Raw genomic sequence first — 18,870 nt, forward strand, 5'->3', positions numbered from 1 at the left:
GGACTAGGACAAACTTTGGAGACTTTCAATTACTATGTTCTGTCTCGGTATTAAAGATTTAAGAAAAAATGTAGATAGCTTTATTTTCAGTATTATTTCTGTATGTCTTTAATCATTCCCAAAGCTAATAAAGGACCCCCCTGCTTCGCAGAATTGCAATTTAAGAAGTCATATCCTTCGGTATCACTGTCAAATCTAGACTCTAAAGGCCTAATTCCTATACTTCTTGTCCAGCCATGTAGCTGTACTATTACTGTACATAGGAATGGAAACATCTTCAGTGTGGAAGGCAAAAATCAGTTTCTGGAAGCCACTGTTTGGTACAGAGCAGGAGAGCTAGCAGGTGGGACAGCACAGTGAGAGGCTGGTATCACTGTTAGGAAAAAAGTCCAGAAAATCTTAAAGATACTGAGAAGGTCTATGTGGTAGTCTGTGGCTATGTGTGGAAAGCTGGAAGTGTCAGCTACAGTGGTAGTATGCACAAAAATTGGTCATGAGATCACAAAATCATTAGGAGTTACTTTTGAGAACTCTGGGATGTTAAATGAAACACCAGGTCAGAAACTGAAATACGGTGCCTATCCTTTAAAGATAAGCTGTGGAAGAGTGCTGTTGCCTTAAACTTCAATTATTTGTTGATGATTTAGATTTTTTTTCTAGTTCTAAGACTTGAAAAAGGAGATGAGTAACCATCAGTCATTCTGATTTTTTTAGCCTGTTGAAAGAAGAGAAACACCACTTCCCTAATTTTTAAGTAAGGCTGTTGACACATCTTCAAATGCCATCTTTAGATGCTTCTGAGGGCAAGTCGAGACACTATTATCAGCACGGCTCCCTTGTCTTTTACGCAAACCCCGGTGGGTGCTGCTATGTATCCCGAGACCCCTACGCCCCCTTCAGCCTGTCTTCCCGCCGCCTCCCCGGCTGGAAAGGCTTAGCAGAGCCTGCAGTGAGCCAGGAGGGGGGCTGGCCCTACAGAGAAAACTCTGCTTCCTTTTGGCAGGATTAATTTGCTGCTGGCTTGGGAGCCTGAAGAGAGCAGGGGAGCACCCGCGGGGGCACAAAGAACTCACTGGGGAGGAGCCGGGCAGGGCCATGCCACTTATGTGAAACCCCAACTACTGAAAAGCAAGTGCACGGCCGGGGCGCGCTGGGAACCGCTGCAGAAGAGCTCCTAGTCCGAATAAAGGAACGCTGAGGAGCGCTGGACCCTGTCCTAGCCAAGCCTTATTCCTTCTGGCACTGGGATGAGGGAAGAGAGAGCGCGGTCACCCCACCCGCGGGGAAGGCGGCGGCGGCAGAGGCCGTTACGAGGAGCTCAGCGCGGCTGCGAGGGCAGGGCAGGCCGGCCGCCCTCCCAGGGGCCGAGCGGGTGCTCAGCTCGGCAGCCGCCCGCCCCAGCGTCTCCGCTCCCCCCCCCCCCCGGCCGTGCGCCTGCGCCTGGCTGCGCTTCCAGCTGCGCACCCGCCGGCTGACGTAGCTTCCGTTTCCGTGCCGTCATTTCCTCTCCCGCCGCCGCGATCTCGCCGTTTCCTGCCCGGCCGGAGGGGACTCGTGTCCCTTCCCAGGCTCCCTGTGCGCGCGCGCCCCGCCGCCGCCCCCCGCGCCCCCTCCCTTCCCCCCGCCGCCAGGGCCGCCGCCATGGCCATGAGGCAGACCCCGCTGACGTGCTCCGGGCACACGCGGCCCGTGGTGGACCTGGCCTTCAGCGGCGTCACCCCCTACGGCTACTTCCTCATCAGCGCCTGCAAGGGTGAGCGGGGACGGGGGGCGGCGGCGCCCGTGTCGCCGGCCCCCGTCTTGTTTTAGCCTGCCCGGCGGGGCTGCGCTCCCCCCCGGGGGGTGGGTGGGCCGCGCCTCCGCCCTGCTGCTCGTAGGCCGCGCGTCGCCTCCCTGTGGGGGGAGTTGCTGGGGCGGGCGGGAGGGGGCCGAACGGCCACTGCTCGCCGGGGCGGTTGCGCCGGGGTGCCCCGTGCGTCCAGCGAAACGCTGGTACTTGTAGGGTAATACCGGCTTGCGGTCTTACCGAGCGAAAACGGGAGGGGACAGCTGATTTTCCCGGGCGAGGCTGGGGGGTATCGTAGCCCGCATTCCTTCAGTTGGGATCCAAACCGGAGGCGGGAAGCCTCGAAAGGATTTATTTCTAAAACTGCCCGTTTCTACCATCTGTGCACGTGTGCTGTAGATCTTGAAGCGAGCTGCCGTTTAAGCAGGGCAGCTGCCTTGCTGGACATGGAATGATGATGTCCGTCTCCTTTCCCATGAGAACTCTCTTCTCATCATGTGAATAGCATTTCCCCTTCATAGACGCATATGTTAATCTTATGTATGTATTCATAAGTTTAAAAGGACGTTCATTTCTGCCTTGGAGTGCTTCCAGTTCAGCTCTACAACAACTTTTTGATAGCCTCCCAGAAAAAATAGTTACAGCAAAGGCTTTTTATTTCTGTTTCATTTTTACAACATCTCTGTGTGTGTTTTAAATGTATCCGATTACAAACACAAGACTTATTTTTGAGTACTGTTAGTCTGAAAGTACTGTTCCAAAGAAAAAAAAAACTGCGCTGCCTGAAGAAGACTTGAGTAAAAATAAAACCTAAACAAAGTGTTCCTTTCTATCTCCCTTCTACCTTAACACAAACCTAAAGAAAACTTTTATCTTATTTAGAGCGGTCTTTTAATGTCTGTGCAGTTTAGGTGCATGCAGCAAGTACAGCTGCATATCTAAGCTCTTCAGCTAAACTCTTTCACAAAGAATAGCTCCATAAAGTATGTGGTATTTCCACATGCTGGTGCAAGGGAACCTTTTTTTAAAACAGTTTCCTTTTTTGTCATGATACCTGAATATTGGTTTTGTTTTTGTGAAGATGGTAAGCCTATGCTGCGTCAGGGCGACACCGGAGACTGGATTGGCACATTTCTAGGTCATAAAGGTGCTGTTTGGGGTGCCACTTTGAACACGGATGCCACTAAAGCAGCTACGGCAGCAGCAGATTTTACAGCGTAAGTGATTAACTGTCTTTGAAGCCTGTATTTTTATTTTAGTGCTCTTTGGTGACATACAGCTGTAGGAAATTACTGATTCATTTGTTTTTCTTTAGTAATTGTTAGCTTATTTATGGCTAGCCAAATTAAAACCTAGACTTTTAGGTTCTTGAAAGCAGCTACAGTTAATTCTGTCATGATGAACAATTATGATTGCTTCTTGATAAATATACTTAATTACCATACTGATTTGCTAGAATAACATTTCTATGTGACTCTGATCTCTGGCACTGTCGTTATAGCAGAGTTGAAAGAGTGATTTTTATTTGGCTTCTGCCAGTTAGCCTCTTTTTATTACAAGAAAACTCTTGTGAAAATTCTAGTGAATTATTTCTTTGATGGTTTTTGTTGCTTGTTTGTGCTGTTTGCAGCATATATTAATATTTGGCAAGTTGAATCCTGTTAGTAGAGGGCAATCTATTAAGTTGCAGAGAAGAACTGCCTTTGTCTTAAAACTAAAATGCTAATTGGTCTGCATTATCTTGAAGAAGAGGATAAAGGAAAATGGTGGGATAGTAGGGGAAAAAAAGCTTTAGTACAAGCATGAGAAGTATTCTCATTGACTAACTGGGTTATAACTTACAAGAATGTAGCATTTATGACAAAATGTTATGATGGTGTCAGGAAAGATTGCTTACAAACTAATCCGACTTGAGGTTGGTTTGTCCTGGTGCTACTAAAATATAAATGTTTTCTCTTGCTGTTTAGCAAAGTGTGGGATGCTGTGTCAGGCGATGAACTAATCACATTGGCTCACAAACACATTGTCAAAAGTGTGGATTTTACACAGGTATGAAAAACCTTTATACCTTATTCACCAAGGTAGTAAGCTCTTGAGTATGTTTTGCTATTAGTTACTTTTCTACTTTTTACGTGTGTATCTTAACAGGCAAATAATCTAGCATACCGCTTCTAGTTTTTAAGATTGTAACTTAAATGTAATAAGTGTGTCAGACGCTGTCTGAGAGAAAGAACTGTTTTTTTAAGACTCACGGATGAAGGCTGGTATTTTGATTCAAAATAGAGTTGACCCTTTATAACTTTTGTTTCAGGATAGCAATTATCTGTTAACAGGTGGACAAGATAAACTGTTGCGTATCTACGACTTGAGCAAGCCGGAAGCAGGTGAGTCTGCTTTTAGAACTGGTTCTTGTTTTTTGGAATTAAATAAAAGTTCTGAAATTAAGAGCTACTTTCTGTTATGAATCACAAAAGACAAAGTTAAGGATTGTTTTACAAATGTAGCGTCTATAACCTTTTGCTAGAGTAAGATAATCTGTATGTTTTAAGTTTACACTTTTACAAATGAATTAGTTTATCTGTAATGGATTTCAGGGATAGCATGTTTCAGTTCAACAGAGACTCATTAGAAATAGGTCTAATTAATTAAAATTTAGTCATGTGGAAAAAAAGATTCTACATATTTAAGTGTGTTTAAATTCATGTTGACACTGAACTACTGATGATTGATAGGAAGCTAGAGAACCTTGGTGTTAAACTAGTGAAGCTTTTTAAATTTAGGCAATCAGATGCCCAGTTTGCATTTATCCTGTTTCTGGAATAAGATCTACAAATAAAGTCAGAAGTGCTTGAAGTCATTTTACAGTTTCTAGTAAATGGAAATCTATATAGCTTAAGAAAGCCCCCAAACTGCTGCATGACATTACTTCATTTTCTTACATGTATTAAAATATTTGGCTTTATTTTAAGAACCTGACGTTGTCAGTGGACATACTTCGGGCATTAAAAAGGCATTATGGAGCAGTGATGACAAACAGATTCTATCAGCTGATGATAAAACTGTCCGGTAAGAAAAAGTAACATTCAGTTTTCTAAGCTGCTCACTTTTATTTATTGTTATAATCTATGTGAGAAGATAGTTATGTTTTTTGGTAAAGGATATAAGTAACACAGGTTATTGGATCCTAGATTATTATAGCTGCATGCCTAATACAGTTCTCTTCTGCTGTTAGAGACATAACTTCTGTAATAATTCTAATTTACCCCATAATTGTGTCCTCCCTGATAAGAAGAGGTGGTCTTTGAGAACTGCATAGTAGAATAAATTTATGCCTTTCATAATCCTAGAGAAGATTAATTTATAGATGAGGTCTTGTGAATATGCGTTGTGCTGAGGTATTGCTGCCTTGTCGTCTGCAATCCAGCCTTGAAAGATGCACAAGGCATGGACTAGCCAGGGACTGGGATAAACGACTGGGAAGAGTATCTGGAAACAGTGCGCTGTTGATAGACATAGCCTTCTTTCTCTGCTATGCTGATCAGTTGAGTAGGCTTTAATGTTTTTATAAGATGGCTCATCCAGTTACAGTTAAGTGTTTTGTTTACTTTATGCCCAATTGGTAGGAGATGTGCTGAAATGTAGACAAACCTGGCTGCTGGGGAGATGAATTGACAAAGACCCTTCCTCAAACTATGCTCTCCAGAAAGAATGGGCGATGTGCCTTACTGCTTCCTCAGCTTTCTGCTGATACGACCAATGTCATCTCATGCCTAACTGTCTCACCATTCTTATATTTATGGCACAAAGGAAAAAGAAATAGAATGGTCTTTTCTGCTTTGTGGAAGGAAGGATGGGAGGGTGAAGTCACTGGCGCTATTTCCCTGTAGTCTCTTTTTCAGCTCCTGTTCTTTTCAGTTTCCTGGTGTTCAAGATAGGCAAGAGCCTAGGCTTGTTTATTTTTCTCTGAATTGTAAGACTAGAAATGCAGTAGTCAGCAAATGAATGAAGATTCTTACTTGTCATAGCAAAACAATTTCATTTCTTTTCTGTTTAGATAGCTCTTGCACCCCTAGATAGAAAACTATATTATCTTAAATGAATCTCTGTTCTTTGCATAAATTGGCGTTAGTACCTCTTTGCCTTGTGAGGTATAAAGGCAGAATGGAATCTTCAAGCCTTGCTTCTAGAAAGCTCTGTTGCTCAGGAGACTTATAACAAGGTTTTTAATCTCCAAGAGAATCCTTGAGTAGTTAAATGGTATGTGTACCATTTAATGTTGTTGCATTAAACTTCAAAAGTAGCAGTATTTTAAAGTAAGCATGTCTTCATTCACACCTAGGCAAATCCGAAGCACCTGTGGAATCAAACCATATTCTTTGTTAAGTGGTTTTTTGATCCAAATCTTGCCGTGGATGGGAAGTGAAAATTGTTTGATTTGCTGAAGTAATCGGAGAGTCTTTTCTGTTTTGTTTCCTCTTAAGCCTCTGGGACCGGAGTACCATGACCGAAGTGAAGGCGCTAAATGTTGCAATGTCAGTGAGCAGCATGGAGTATGTTCCAGAAGGACAGATACTTGTGATAACCTATGGGAAGACTATTGCTTTTCATAGCGCAGAAACGTGAGTCCAAAACACAGAATTTTCACAGTTTGAATAATGGGCTTGGTTGTGGGTAAAAACTGACTGTACGAGGCCAAAATCGCCCAAGTTGCCGGAACTGGTGTAAGTAGACATCTTTGCTTGCCATCTTGTCAGAGGCAGAGCGTGAAACAGCTACCCTTTTCTAAAATAATGAACCCTAACTGTCTATAAGATGCTAGACTGTAAAGGTTCGGTGCCATTTTTGTATTTCACACTAATTATAATTGTTGTTAAATAAGTTTCAGCCAGGGTTCAGTTCAGTGATTTTCAGAGAACTAATTATTTATACATCTCTATGATGTCTCAAGAAAGCAAGTTACACACTTAAACATATTCCAGAAAGTAGTTCTGAATGTGAGCCTTTTGTTTTGCTTATTCTGAACTTGTTTCTAACTTGATGAGCGTGATTTGCAAGTATTAAAACTTGTTACAGAAACTGTGCGTGGGTGTCTTCTGCTTTTCTTAAAAGCAGTTGTGATTTGTAGAATCACAGTTTCTTTGCTCTCTTTTTTTCTTTTTTTTTTAATGAACTTTTAACAAACTTTTCCCCCTCAGTCTAGAGCAGATTAAATCATTTGAAGCACCTGCTACAATCAATTCTGCATCACTTCACCCTGCGAAAGAATGTTTGGTTGCAGGTGGTGAAGATTTTAAACTCTATAAATATGACTATAATACAGGAGAAGAATTAGGTATGTTTATATTCTATAATCTAAAATGATTTCTGAAATGGGTATTCGATAAATGACATAATGACTAATAAATGAAACTGTTGTACTCAAATAAGGTCTTAGCATAGCATGCTGTGCAAGAGGATGAAAAGGTGTATTATCAGTTAAGAATTTATCTCAGTATACCTAATATTGTTCTTCTGGAACTAATTAAAGCCTCCATTAAACAGCTCTTTGTACTTACTAAAAAAAAAAAGTTAAGTCATTCTGTGTTGCTGCAATACCAACCTGTATGTTAAGTGTCATACTATAGCATTCATTAAATATGTCTGATGAGTTGCAGCTACTTGCTTGTATGAAAAATGTGATATGCTTGTGTTCGTGTTAATGTTGGCCAAATACATTTCAAAAAAGTGTATTTCTAAGTTTGTTGGTTGATCCTGTCCTTGTTCTAAATTGTATGTATGTAGAGGGCATGGCTGAAGGAACAGAGCATGTATACTCCGTGCTACTGGCTTGCTTTGTAGTTTTGCGTAGAATAATTAAGCATCTATTTTCTTGCAGTTAATAAAAGATTAATATGTTACCTAAATTAGAGACGGCTGAGATACCAATTAATAGAAGCTTTGTTTTGTGTCAGAAGTTAAATACTGAGAAATTGCCTCCCATCAGTATTTTTTTTTCCTCTTCTGAGCAGCTTTTACTAATCAATTTCAGTTGTTGGCTGAAATTTGAAATTAACGGTCTTGATATTCTCTTATAGAATCTTACAAAGGACACTTTGGTCCAATTCACTGTGTGAGATTTAGCCCTGATGGAGAGTTATATGCAAGTGGCTCTGAGGATGGTACACTAAGGCTGTGGCAGACCACAGTAGGGAAAACCTATGGTCTTTGGAAGTGTGTAGTTCCTGGTAAGTGCGTGTTCCTGGTGAAACTGGGCTGTTTTGTGTGCACTTTTTAAGTAACATCTATCTTAAGTGGTAAACATCATCTGAATTTCATGCAGTAACTTTACGGTCTTCTGAGGGTCTCTATCCATTCAAGTCTGTTAGATTTGAGGATTTACTTTTGTAGCTGTCATTTAAGCAATTAACTTCAAACCTGTAAGCTTATGGAATATAGACGCTTTGTGGAGAGTTAAGCAAGTAGTCTGGTGTATTTTTATGTTATAGACCAAGAAATAAAGATACAAGAATCTCTAGAAAGAAGTGCATATGATAGTTTTATTTTATATTGTACTTTGTTTCTCTAAACTTGGGGAGGGGGCCAACATCTAGAAAACTGCAAGTGAGTATTCGTTAATGGATTGCTTACCCAACTCTTTCTCAACACTAAATTAAATGGATTTTTTTTTTTTCCGTTAAGGTGGGTGGGGTGAACTGAAGGTATTGACTGTTTTTTCTCCCTTCTCTCTACAGAAGAGGAAAATGCAGAAGCAGCAAAAGCAAGGACCACCCTTCCAGGAACTGCAGAGGAGGAAATAGGTAATGCGCTGAACTGCCAGCTTCAACTCAGCTAAGTGTTAAAAGATCAGTGAGGATGGTGTAGCATTCTCTAGTATGGAAGAGGTAGTTTTCCCCAATTACCCTCTTGAATTTTTCACCCTTCTCAAAAGATCTTTGAGTGCATTTTCCTGACAATGACCATGTGGTAAGTGTCAGACTAGTGACTAGAGCTTTGCAGACTGAACAGATGAGGTAGAATAACTGGATCAGGTTAAATGGAAAACCAAACTGACCTGGTCTTTAAGCAATCTCTGCAACATTTATTTTATATATCTAGTTTATGTATTTAAGGTGAAGTTAAATAATACCCTTCTTATTTAATTGCAGAAGATCTTGCCTCTGAAAACTCAGATTCAGTGTACAGCTCAACTCCTGAAGTTAAGGCCTGATTATTGCAACTGTTACGCAGCATATGGACGTACGAGACTAAATCAAGTGAACAGTGATAAACAGCAGCCTTCCAGAGTGCGCTCTCTACATAAGGCAAAGATGGGCAGTAATTGATGAGAATGCGGTGGAACTGGCTAGGTGTTGTCTGTAAGAGAACTGAGTATCCAAAAAAAAAAAAAAGACAAGTAGTAGAGTTTTGCTATCTTTTTAGCATAACTGCCTACTGTCTTTTCAAAGACGTGTGCAAGCCAAGATCCAGTCTCTCCAATTTCTATTAGACTCATTGTAGTTTGTTTTCTTTATTATGGAGAAGAGATACAATGGCTTTTACCCATTTTTTTTTTCTTGAAAGTTGGAAAATTTGGCTTTAGTTGAAAAGAAGGGGTTATGTACTGGAAGTATTTGGTTTGAGTTTTGTTTCATTGTACGCTGCTTCTGAACGTCTAACTGTTTTCAGTTGTCTAAATAAAATGCCTCTCAAAACTCATATCTTACTGTTGAGCGTTGGGTTCATAGAATGAAAAAGCAACCAAGTTAATTACATAATCCTTTGTAGCATCTTGGTTTTGTATTACACGGAGGGAAAGCAATAAGAATGTTTCAGTGTTGGTACAGAGGGTTGCAAGTTCCTTGATCTGTAAGCTTTGTGTCTTTTTATTCTTTAAAGTTTGAATGTAAATGTGAGTCTCTAAAATCAAAACCAGTGAAAACTCCTAAATTAAACGTGCTGCCTGAAATATTTGGTTGTACATGAAAATCTCAGAGGTTGGCTATGAATCTGTATAAAACTTGGGTTTAGTCCTCCAGACTGGGTAAAAAAAGTTACTCTTTCAAGGTTACAAATCGTATTTTCTTCATTAAAGAAAATATTGCCATTCTCCACTTGTCACTTCCTTTAATGTTATGCTGAAAGGTTTACATAATGCATTCTGTATGGAAAGGAGAAAAGTTATACAGAGGTATATTCATATACCTTTTTATTTTTTTCATAGTCATACTTGTCCTTACTGTTCTTTTGGATTTTTTCCCAAGAGCACAGTAATGCTGTCATCTTAGAAAATTGAAGCTTAACATTTGAAAACTGGGGTATACATTGAAACATGGGCAATTCTGTCTGAACACAAGAAAAGACTTTTCCATTGAAGGGCAGTCAAACACTGGAACAGGTTGCCTGGAAAGGTTGCGAAGTCTCCATTCTTGAAGATACTCAAAACCCAACTGGATGTGGCCCTAGGGAGCCTGCTATAGCTGAGCCTGCTTGAGCAGGTGCTTGGGCTCGAGTGGTTGACAGAGGTCTCTTCCATCTTCAACTGTTGGGGTGGGGGAAGTAAGGAAAACAAAGAATGATACGATGAATCATGGTTTCACAGTTTATTTTCATAGTAGTGTTAAGGGTATGTTATTTCACGGACTTTATTCCAAAATTAGTTTTGCAGTTATCTACTTGAATTTTACTCTAAAAACCAGCAACTTGTAGCCCTGTGATTTACAGCTAATTATTTCAGCCTTATCATTGATTCCATTAAGGCTTACGAGGGCTCCAAATCTAGTACTTCAGCCTAGAAGCTGTTCATTTTACAAGCTGAAGGATGCGTTCAAAACAAGAAAAACACACCTCGCCCCCTGGTGAAACTTGCAGGCTGTGGTCTTCGTGCCATATTTCAAGTAGGCTGCGTAGCATTTCATAGAGGGGTCTGGAATAGCATCCTCAGGTTTCAGAGCTGTGACCCTTTGCTGCTTTATGTGATGCTATTGCGAGTTTGTGGTTTCTTTGCTAGCACAGAGCAAGCAGCGCTATAAAGTTGCAAGATGTTTCAACTAAATGAGAATATTAACTATTTTTAATACTTTTTTCATGCGAGTTGGTATCATTACAACTCTGGTAAAAAGTAAAGGCTGTGAAGTTGCCAGTGGCTTTCATTTTGCAGGTGTTACTAGAAAGTTTTACAAGGTTGGTAAGTTTATAGAGCCCATTGTGTACATGTGACGCTAGTTTCTACGTGAAGATTCAACTCGAAGAAATGGGAAGGTGCCTGGGCTCATGAACATCAGGATGGCGAGCCGGGTGTTACTTGTCGCTAGAGGAACAGACCGCCCCAGCAGCTCCGGCACAGAAGGGCAGCGCCCTCGCCCTGCGGGGGTAGGCCTTGGCTGCCTCCTTACCGGCAGCTCCGGTGCCGTGGGCTCGGTACTAACGCGGTGGCGGCGGGGGAGCACCGTGCCCCGGGGCCTGGAGGAGACCCGCCGAGCCCGCCCGCCGCCGCCGTTTCCTGCCCGCGCGGGGCGGGACCGGCGAGGCCGAAGTCTGTCCGCCCCGCCCGGGTCCGCCGCCGGGGGCGGAGAGCCGCCGGCAGTGCGGGCCATGGCGGGCCGAAACCCGGGCACGGAGCTGGGTAAGGGGCGGCGGCCTACGGGGAGGGCCGGGGGCTGTGGAGGCGGGCCCAGCCCCGCTCCTCCGGGGAGAGCTGTTAGCTGCGGAGCCGTGGCGGGAGGGGTTCCCGAGGCGGCCATCGGGGGAGCGCTGCTGGGCCGGGGCCGCCCGCCCTGGGAACTGGTGGAGGAGTGGCGCTGAGCGCCCGGGCGGGTGAGGCGCCCGGTGGCTCCCGGCTGTGGGGCCGGCCTCCCGCCCGCCCGCCTCCCCGGCTGACCCGGGCCGGCTCGGTGCGTGCGAGCCAGGCTGCTGCAAAACCTCGTTTTTCTGAAAAGCCAAAGTAGAGTTAGGGTTGCTGTAGAACCTTTAACACATACTCGTGAGGTATAAGCGGGAGGCTGTAGGAGGCTTATTTTCCCTTTGATTAAAGAGAAGTTGAGGTCTGCCATCAGGTGCGGCTTCGCCCCGAGAGGCTGCCAGCAGGGCGGCAGGTTGCAGGCTGGCCGGTGCTGCGGAGCTTGGCAAAAAGCTGGGCCTGGTCACAAAGCTGGGCCTGGTCCCCTCTTGCATACCTTTCTGGTTCTCACGGAATAAACCTCCCCCCTCCTTTCTCCCCAGGAGGTTCAAAACACTTTTTATTAGTTGGATTCTGATTTGCAAACTCAGGACTTTACCTCTCTTTACCATTCTCCTTGTTTGCTCTCTGAAGACTGATAAGGATTTTCCAGGTTTGCAGGTGGTCTCCAGGCCTGAAAGGTGGCTGTGCCTCAGGTAAGGTGGAGGGCAGCCAAGAAAGGGTTTCTGTGCCATTTCCCGGCTGGATCTCCTGTTCTGCTAATTGCTGGGGGTGGGGAAGGAGAAAGGGCTATAGCTTTCTGACTTCTCCACTCAGCAAAACTTGACTGCAGTGGTGGTATGAATTAAAGTGATTAGCCTTCCTACAGTCTGCCTTTAGAGTATGATAATTTGGTCAATATGAGTAGATGGACAATTAAGTGGAGGAGATACAGGGGTGGCATCATGGAAGATGGGAAGCAAAGGCCAGCTGGTGTGGAACAGGGAGATCTCAAAGTTAGCACGAGCAGAGTTCAGGAGGCCATGCTGCACGGTGTCACGTGGCTCCTGTCTCTAGCACAAGCATGGGCATTTTTACAGAGCTAACACGCAGTTTAAATGATTAGCCTGTGGAAGACTGAAAGTTGACTGCGTTTTTACTCACTGAAATCATTGACCTGTTGTAAATCCTAAAAGTAAGCTGTCAAGTTGCTCTCTGATGTGCTTATTCATGGGCTGCTTGCAGGAACAGGTGAGTCTGTAGCCATCGGAACACCATCTTTTTGCTGAAACATTTGATAATATAGTGGCAAAACTTCAGTGTCTGTTAGGAAACAAGCTATCACGGAAGTTTGCGAATGCACTCCAGTTACTTTAAACTAGGGGCATTTTGTGCTTTTTCTTACTGTAAATTTAGTCTTGCAATTAATTGTCGGTATGTGTGGGGAGTCCAGAAACCTGAACGTAAAGTCAGTTCAGTTCCTATCAAATAGTCGTTCTCTGACAGACAGGCATACATGTAAGGAAGGCCGTGCTGCTGAGTGGGAAATTATTGGAAGAGACGGGTGACCTCACTAACATTTGGCCAAATCTTGCTGCACAACCGTAGTCAAGGGGAAAGTATTCAATGGGCAGCTGACCAGCACAACATAATTGTTGGTTTTTTGCACCCATTAAAATAATCTTTGAGTATGTTCCAAGTATTTTCTATAACTCTTTCTTCTCCTGTAAGCCCTCCCCTGCCCAAGAGGCAGAGTCAACTAATGCTCAAGATTATTAATGGAGAGCACAGAGGGATGGATGTCTTCAGGGCTGCACCATGTGGTCTCTTCCAGCTGCAACTGATTTACCTGGAAAGGCCACTGCCCTCAGCTTATCTGCAGTACTTGTTGCCATCCCTTCCCAGTGATCTTCATTTAAATCAGTTGTGGTCAAAATGAGCTGGGTTAGGTGTGCTGGACAGGCATAGTAGGGGAACGGTGTGGCCACGACTGCATTTTTATTAAGTGGCAGCATACTCACTGTGGCTGTTTCTAACAGCTGTCTTATGCTGGCTGCTTTAAAGGGAGAACTGAACCTCCCTGCCATTTGCTCTCCTACTAAATACATATATGAAATATGTTACTTAGTCCTGTATCTTGGCTGGTAGCAGTACTCAAAAAGGACATGTTAAACCCTTGCCTTTGTCTTTCGTGGTTGCTAGCAATACACACTGTGACTTCTGTGACTTACGCGCTTTGGCTTTTGAAGGTTTTGCCAGCTTGTGCCAGCAGCTTTAACAGATTAATTCAGATTATTTGCCCTGTATCTCACAGAGCATTCTGTAGGTTTATAGTTTTCAAACAGGGACACCTAGTGGTAAAATATCTTTTACTTAAAGATATATTATTTGAGTCCTTTTCTCTGTGTCTGCTATTTCTGTGCTTGCTACCTAATGTAATTATTTAAGCAGTAAATTTCTGATGCTGCCATTAGAAAGCATCTATTTTTTTATCGGTGACAAGCCAAACTCTTCTCAAATCATGGCTTTTAATGCTTTCCCATGTGATTTTTTTTTTTTGGTAAAATAAATACATTTTTGTAAAGGCTCTTAATTGATCCTTTCTTTCTTTCTTTCTTTTTTTCTTATCACTGTTCCTTAGTAGAAGAACAAGGTGTTTACTTGGTATAAAGAACAGGTATATGTAACACAGATAAAAAGACACTGATTTGCATGAACTAGTCAGAGGGTCACTAATCTAATACATGGATACATTTGCCATCAGAGAGTCATGTAAAGAAGGTGGATAAGGAATTTTACAAGTTTGGCGTTCCACAGGGACTGTTTGCGGCATGATTCTTGGGTACTCGGGTTCACCACAATGCCTGCAGGAGCTGAAAGGCGTCTGCCTCTCCTGCTCTGCTCCCAAGGATGCTGGAGTATAATGGACCAGATATTTCATGTTTTGTCACGTTTCAGAAAAGCATCAGATGCAACTTTTTAATGCCACTTCACAACAAAATAGTGAAACACATCAGTGAGCATCTGTTTTGTAGTGTAAGCTAGTAGCATACTCCTTTGGTTTGATTGTGGGGATGCAGACATCTGCCACATGGGTTTTCTGTTCCCTGCAGGTGGAATTTCGATGCAACAGCTTCAGAAATTGTGGAGAAAGACAGACATTCAATAACCTTGGGTAGAGGCAGAAAATGGCAAGTAGGATGTTTAAAACCAAGCAGATAACACAGCTTGTTTGTGTGGAGCCTGAACTTGTGCCTAGATATAAGTCTTTCTTCAGGCCACTCAGTAGGGAGATTGGAAGGGGGAATGGCCTGAATGATAACACAAGGTCATGTGGCAAAACAACAGTGGAGTTGATTTCTAGTCACATAGTTTTATCATTTATTGTATTGGTAAAAGGTTAAACTGTGCCTGGCCAACCTAACTGCCTTCCGTGTAAAATGGTTGGATATGGTGACAGGGGAAGAGCAGTGGATGTCATTTGCTTCAACTTTAGCAAGGCTTTTGACATTTTCTTTCGCAAAATTTCATATCCAAGTTGGGACATTTGGATGGGTGGATACCAAAATGGTTAAAAGCCTGGTTGGATGGTTGGGCTGAGAAGGTGATGGTCAATAGGTCATACTCTGCTTTGAGGCTGGTACCAAGTAGGGTAATGCAGGGGTCTAACCTGGGACCCATCCTGTTCAACATTTTTTTTCAATGAACTGGAAGAGGCGATGGACTGCTTGCTCATAAAGTTTGCAGATGAGACTAAATTAGCCAGATCATTCACAGGGACCTGAACTGGCTGGGGAAATGGTCAACAGGAGCCCAGTGACATTCGGCAGCGCCGAAGGCAGAGCCCTGCCCCGGGGAGGATGAGCCCGGCAGCCGCACAGGCTGGGGCCTGCCTGCCTGGGGAGCAGCTCTGCCCAAAGTGGCCGGGAGGGCAGCGAGCTGGGCACGAGGCAGCAGTGCCCCGGCAGCAGAGACGGCCAGCGGCCTCCCGGGCCGTACCAACGGGGACATGGACGGCAGCTCCTGCGAAGAGAGGGATCGTCCCCTCTGCTCAGCCCTTGTTAGGCCATATCTGGGAGGCTGTGTCCAGTTTTGTTGCCTCCCAATAGGAGAAAGAAATTAATAAACTGTCACAAGTTCAGCAGAGGGTCACCAAGATGGTCAGGGGCTGCAGCACCTGCCCTGTGAGGAGACACTGAGGGAGCTGGCCTCGTTCAGCCTGGGGAAGCGAAGGCTTTTGGAGGTCCTAGCAGCAGCCTGCTCATCCCTGTGGGGAGTGTATCAAGAAAGGAGAGCCAGGCTCTCCATAGCATTGTATGATGGGATGAAGCGAGACAGCAGGCTTGTTCTGAGACAGAGAAGTTCATACTGGATATAAGGAAAAACTTCTTCAGGCAGGACAGTCAGGGGGTGGGGCAGGTTGCCCAGAGAGGCTGTGCAGTCTCCATCCTTGGGGACTCTCAAAACCCAACTGAATAAATCCCTCAGCAGCCTGGTCTGAGCTCAGAGCTGACCCTGCTTTGCACAGGAGGTTGGACAAATGACCTTCAGAGTTCTTCCAACCCAAATTATTCTATGATTATATGGTTTTTTACCTGTGCATGTGTGTCTATGTATATGTGTGTGTATATATATACACGTATGTATTCTGAGTAATGAATAATTAGTTACAGTTGTTTTGCAAAGTGTGTTTGTTCTTGGATTCTAAAAAAAAAAAAAAAAAAACTATCCATGTTGCTCAGCCCCTCTAGTTGAAGGGCCAGAAATACATTCATTATGTTTCAATTGATATTTTTAATTATAGTTGGTATTTCTGAGCTATTTACATGTGAGAGCTAGCCTGTTGGTAAGTGGCATTTAGATAATGAAGTGTTGCATCCCTTTTCAAGACAGCATAATTCTGTTCTAATATATTAATAGTTGGTTTTAGCCTGTACTGTAGCTCTGTTTCTTCGCTGTTCCTTTCTAACACCTTTTGAATCTGCTGGATAATTTTAATCAAATTTGAAGGACAGATTAGTGTCTTGGAAATAAGTAAGTCACTGGGTAGAGTGACCAAATTAGTCCCTCTGTTGAGGGAAAGGCAGGCACAGCTCGGCAATTACATGACTTTTCATTACATCTTTTTTTGGGGGCTTTATGCAAGTAACAACGTCCTGGTTTACTCCATGGTTGTAAGGACCGTAATAGGACAGCTGGGTTAGTGGGGTGAGGAGAGGTCTCTGGAGCCAGGGAAGAAGAGACAGAACAGCAGAGGACCTGCGGGAAACCAAGGTCCCGTTGTCCTACAGCTCGCTTTCTGAGGAAAGGCTTGTCAGCGGTTTTCGAAGTGCTTTGGAGGATACCGTGATCCATTTCATGTGATCCGTGGTCAACATTGTGTGATTTCACTAATGTCACAAGATAGCAGAGCTGATTTCTAGTTCAGGGCTCATGCCGTGGTGTCCTGCTTTGAGTATCTGAATGCTGATGACTTAGAGACTGAACTTCTCTCATATAAGGAGGACCCATCTGAAAATAGAATAGGTCCACAGCAAGAGTCACTATGAAAAAACAACTACAGCTTCTGTCTTGAAGAAACTGAATAACCCACAAACCTCTAAACAGCTTATGCGGTAAGGTAACTGTAACAAGACCTGATCCTGAAGCCTTTTCTCTCTCTTCAGTGGCTTTGCTCACTTATGCATGGCCAGCTGGGGTCAGCCTGTGTCCAGCTGAATACCTCATTTCTCCACTAAAGGTTCAGGACACAGTTTCACTCGCTTCTCCAGAAATAACAGCTTTCATCACTTCCCTTACCCATTTTATCATGTGTTCATGGTAAGAGCAGGAGCACACATGCTGTTTCTGGCACAGAGGAGGAAATAACCGGTTGGGAGGGCAGCTTCTTTTGGGGTCAGTGCTGCCTCAGAATGCTTGTGAAGCTACAGCCTCAGGCATTCTTGAGCTTTCTGTTTCACCATCTGAAGGGATGCCATCCACACATTTTTTTTTTAAAAGCTTCTGAAAAGCTTAGTCTGTTTTATGAGGAATATGTTAGGTATCTTAGATATTTATGTAATTATACTAATGAAGTGGTTTTATTTATTGTTTTCTGAGGAAATGCTTGGTATTTTTGGATTCATGTTCTTCAAAGAGAGGAGATGAATTTCCTGTTAAGATTTTGAATATGATTTTTTCAAATGTCTTCAGAGGAAAAAGTAAACTTGAAGAGTGATTACAGAATATTGGCTAATTAGCTATAGTGTAACTGCTTTAATTACTTTTATCCCTGAAGCCACATGACTCTGCAGATGACTAGCAGATGACTTATTTAAAAAAAAAAAAAAAGACGTGTTCACACTGCAAGGTTAATGAGCCTAATTAAATATAGTTTTCCTTAGCCAGATACTAAATCATAAAGCTTGGGGGAGTGGGGGAGGGGGAGAATCCAAAGGCAGTCAGTTCTATTTCAAATAATGGTTTTATTCTGATTTTTAATGCAAAGAAAAAAAAAAACTGGAATTGTGAGTGATTTTTCTGAATAGAGACATTTACATTTAAAGATTTGGTAAGGCCTCCCGTGGCAAACTTTGAAAGTCTATTTAGAGACAGTTACACTGACACATATTTGTTTTCACTTGCCCACTGCTTTAATTAATGGAGAAGTGGGCTTGAATAAAAGGTCTGTGTTAGACAGAAGTCTCCATCTGCTGCTGTGTATCATAAGAACGTTTGTCCTTTCTTGCCGTGTATTTTTTTATTACACCATTTTATTTCCCTTAATAAGCTTCATAATGTCTCACATTAAGTTGTTCAGACAGGATGGAATTCCGATTTCTTTTTAATTATTTTAATTTTTTTATAAGTTTTCTGCCTTTGCTGTGCACAGTGGTTCAATATCCCACATTCAAAAATATACTTGGAGATCCAAATTCTATGGTCTTTCAAGGAAACTTGCATCTCAGGAACAAAAATTAGATATTGCACCTTATTGAGTTGCCATGTGTCAGCTACCTTCATGACTAGTCTGGAGTTATTGAAAACAGAAGGTAAAATGTGTTACACAGTGAAAAGGGCTTAAGCCAATGAATTTCATCATGTTTGCAAAGAACTAAGAACATGCAATCAGCTATTGCTGATCAGCTGAGATATGGTAACTTTCACAGGTGACTTTGGGCAAAGATGAGTGAGTAAAAGTAGTAGCTTTTTTTTCCACTTCCACTATTCTTCCCCTTCTTTTCTCCCATTGATTGTGAATTTCAAACATTACCCCCCCCGCCGCTGCAAAGGGTATTACACTTGACAATTTCTTTTAAGCTAATCTAGTGTGCAGCGTTCCGTTTCCTGCAGAGATTACCCAGACCTTCTGAGAAGCTATGCTCAAAAGTCAGGTAGGGGCAGATACAATAACAGTATGTTTCTACCAAAGTCCAGCACAAGATGAATCAGACTGAATCTGCTCCAAATA

General features: G+C 43.0%; 2 protein-coding genes across 7 annotated transcripts in view; both read left to right on the plus strand.

Annotated features, from left to right (window-relative positions):
• Positions 1-1,501: 1,501 nt before the first annotated feature.
• STRAP (serine/threonine kinase receptor associated protein) lies at positions 1,502-9,872 on the plus strand. Of its 2 annotated transcripts, none has more exons than XM_075160061.1 (10): positions 1,502-1,753; positions 2,868-3,003; positions 3,754-3,835; positions 4,098-4,170; positions 4,756-4,852; positions 6,268-6,405; positions 6,982-7,118; positions 7,861-8,010; positions 8,518-8,583; positions 8,932-9,872. In XM_075160061.1, exons 1-10 carry the CDS (start codon positions 1,642-1,644, stop codon positions 8,991-8,993), a joined length of 1,053 nt encoding a protein of 350 aa, XP_075016162.1. In that variant the 5' UTR covers positions 1,502-1,641; the 3' UTR covers positions 8,994-9,872. The 2 variants fall into 2 exon arrangements, with proteins under 2 accessions (XP_075016162.1, XP_075016172.1); XM_075160071.1 differs by lacking the exon at positions 1,502-1,753 and adding an exon at positions 1,953-2,326.
• Positions 9,873-10,883: 1,011 nt separating this feature from the next.
• Positions 10,884-18,870, plus strand: part of DERA (deoxyribose-phosphate aldolase) — a 56,675-nt gene continuing 48,688 nt past the window's right edge. Inside the window, exon 1 of one of the 5 annotated variants that reach the window (XM_075160031.1) lies at positions 10,884-11,387. In XM_075160031.1, coding sequence (XP_075016132.1) covers positions 11,036-11,387 — 352 coding nt within the window. In that variant the 5' untranslated portion in view covers positions 10,884-11,035. The remainder of the gene's footprint in view (positions 11,388-18,870) is intronic. The other 4 variants (XM_075160041.1, XM_075160022.1, XM_075160013.1 and 1 more) reach the window with 4 other exon arrangements.

This window comes from Calonectris borealis, chromosome 1 (assembly GCF_964195595.1).
Source record: "Calonectris borealis chromosome 1, bCalBor7.hap1.2, whole genome shotgun sequence".
In the NCBI taxonomy this organism is placed as follows: Eukaryota; Metazoa; Chordata; class Aves; order Procellariiformes; family Procellariidae; genus Calonectris; species Calonectris borealis.

Excerpts from the sequence above, each read along its gene's own strand:
- STRAP (XM_075160061.1), top strand. The coding sequence starts at position 1,642 with ATGGCCATGAGGCAGACCCCGCTGACGTGCTCCGGGCACACGCGGCCC. Across the intron at positions 3,004-3,753 it reads GCAGCAGCAGATTTTACAGC|CAAAGTGTGGGATGCTGTGT; the intron begins GTAAGTGATTAA and ends CTTGCTGTTTAG. Across the intron at positions 8,011-8,517 it reads TTGGAAGTGTGTAGTTCCTG|AAGAGGAAAATGCAGAAGCA; the intron begins GTAAGTGCGTGT and ends TTCTCTCTACAG.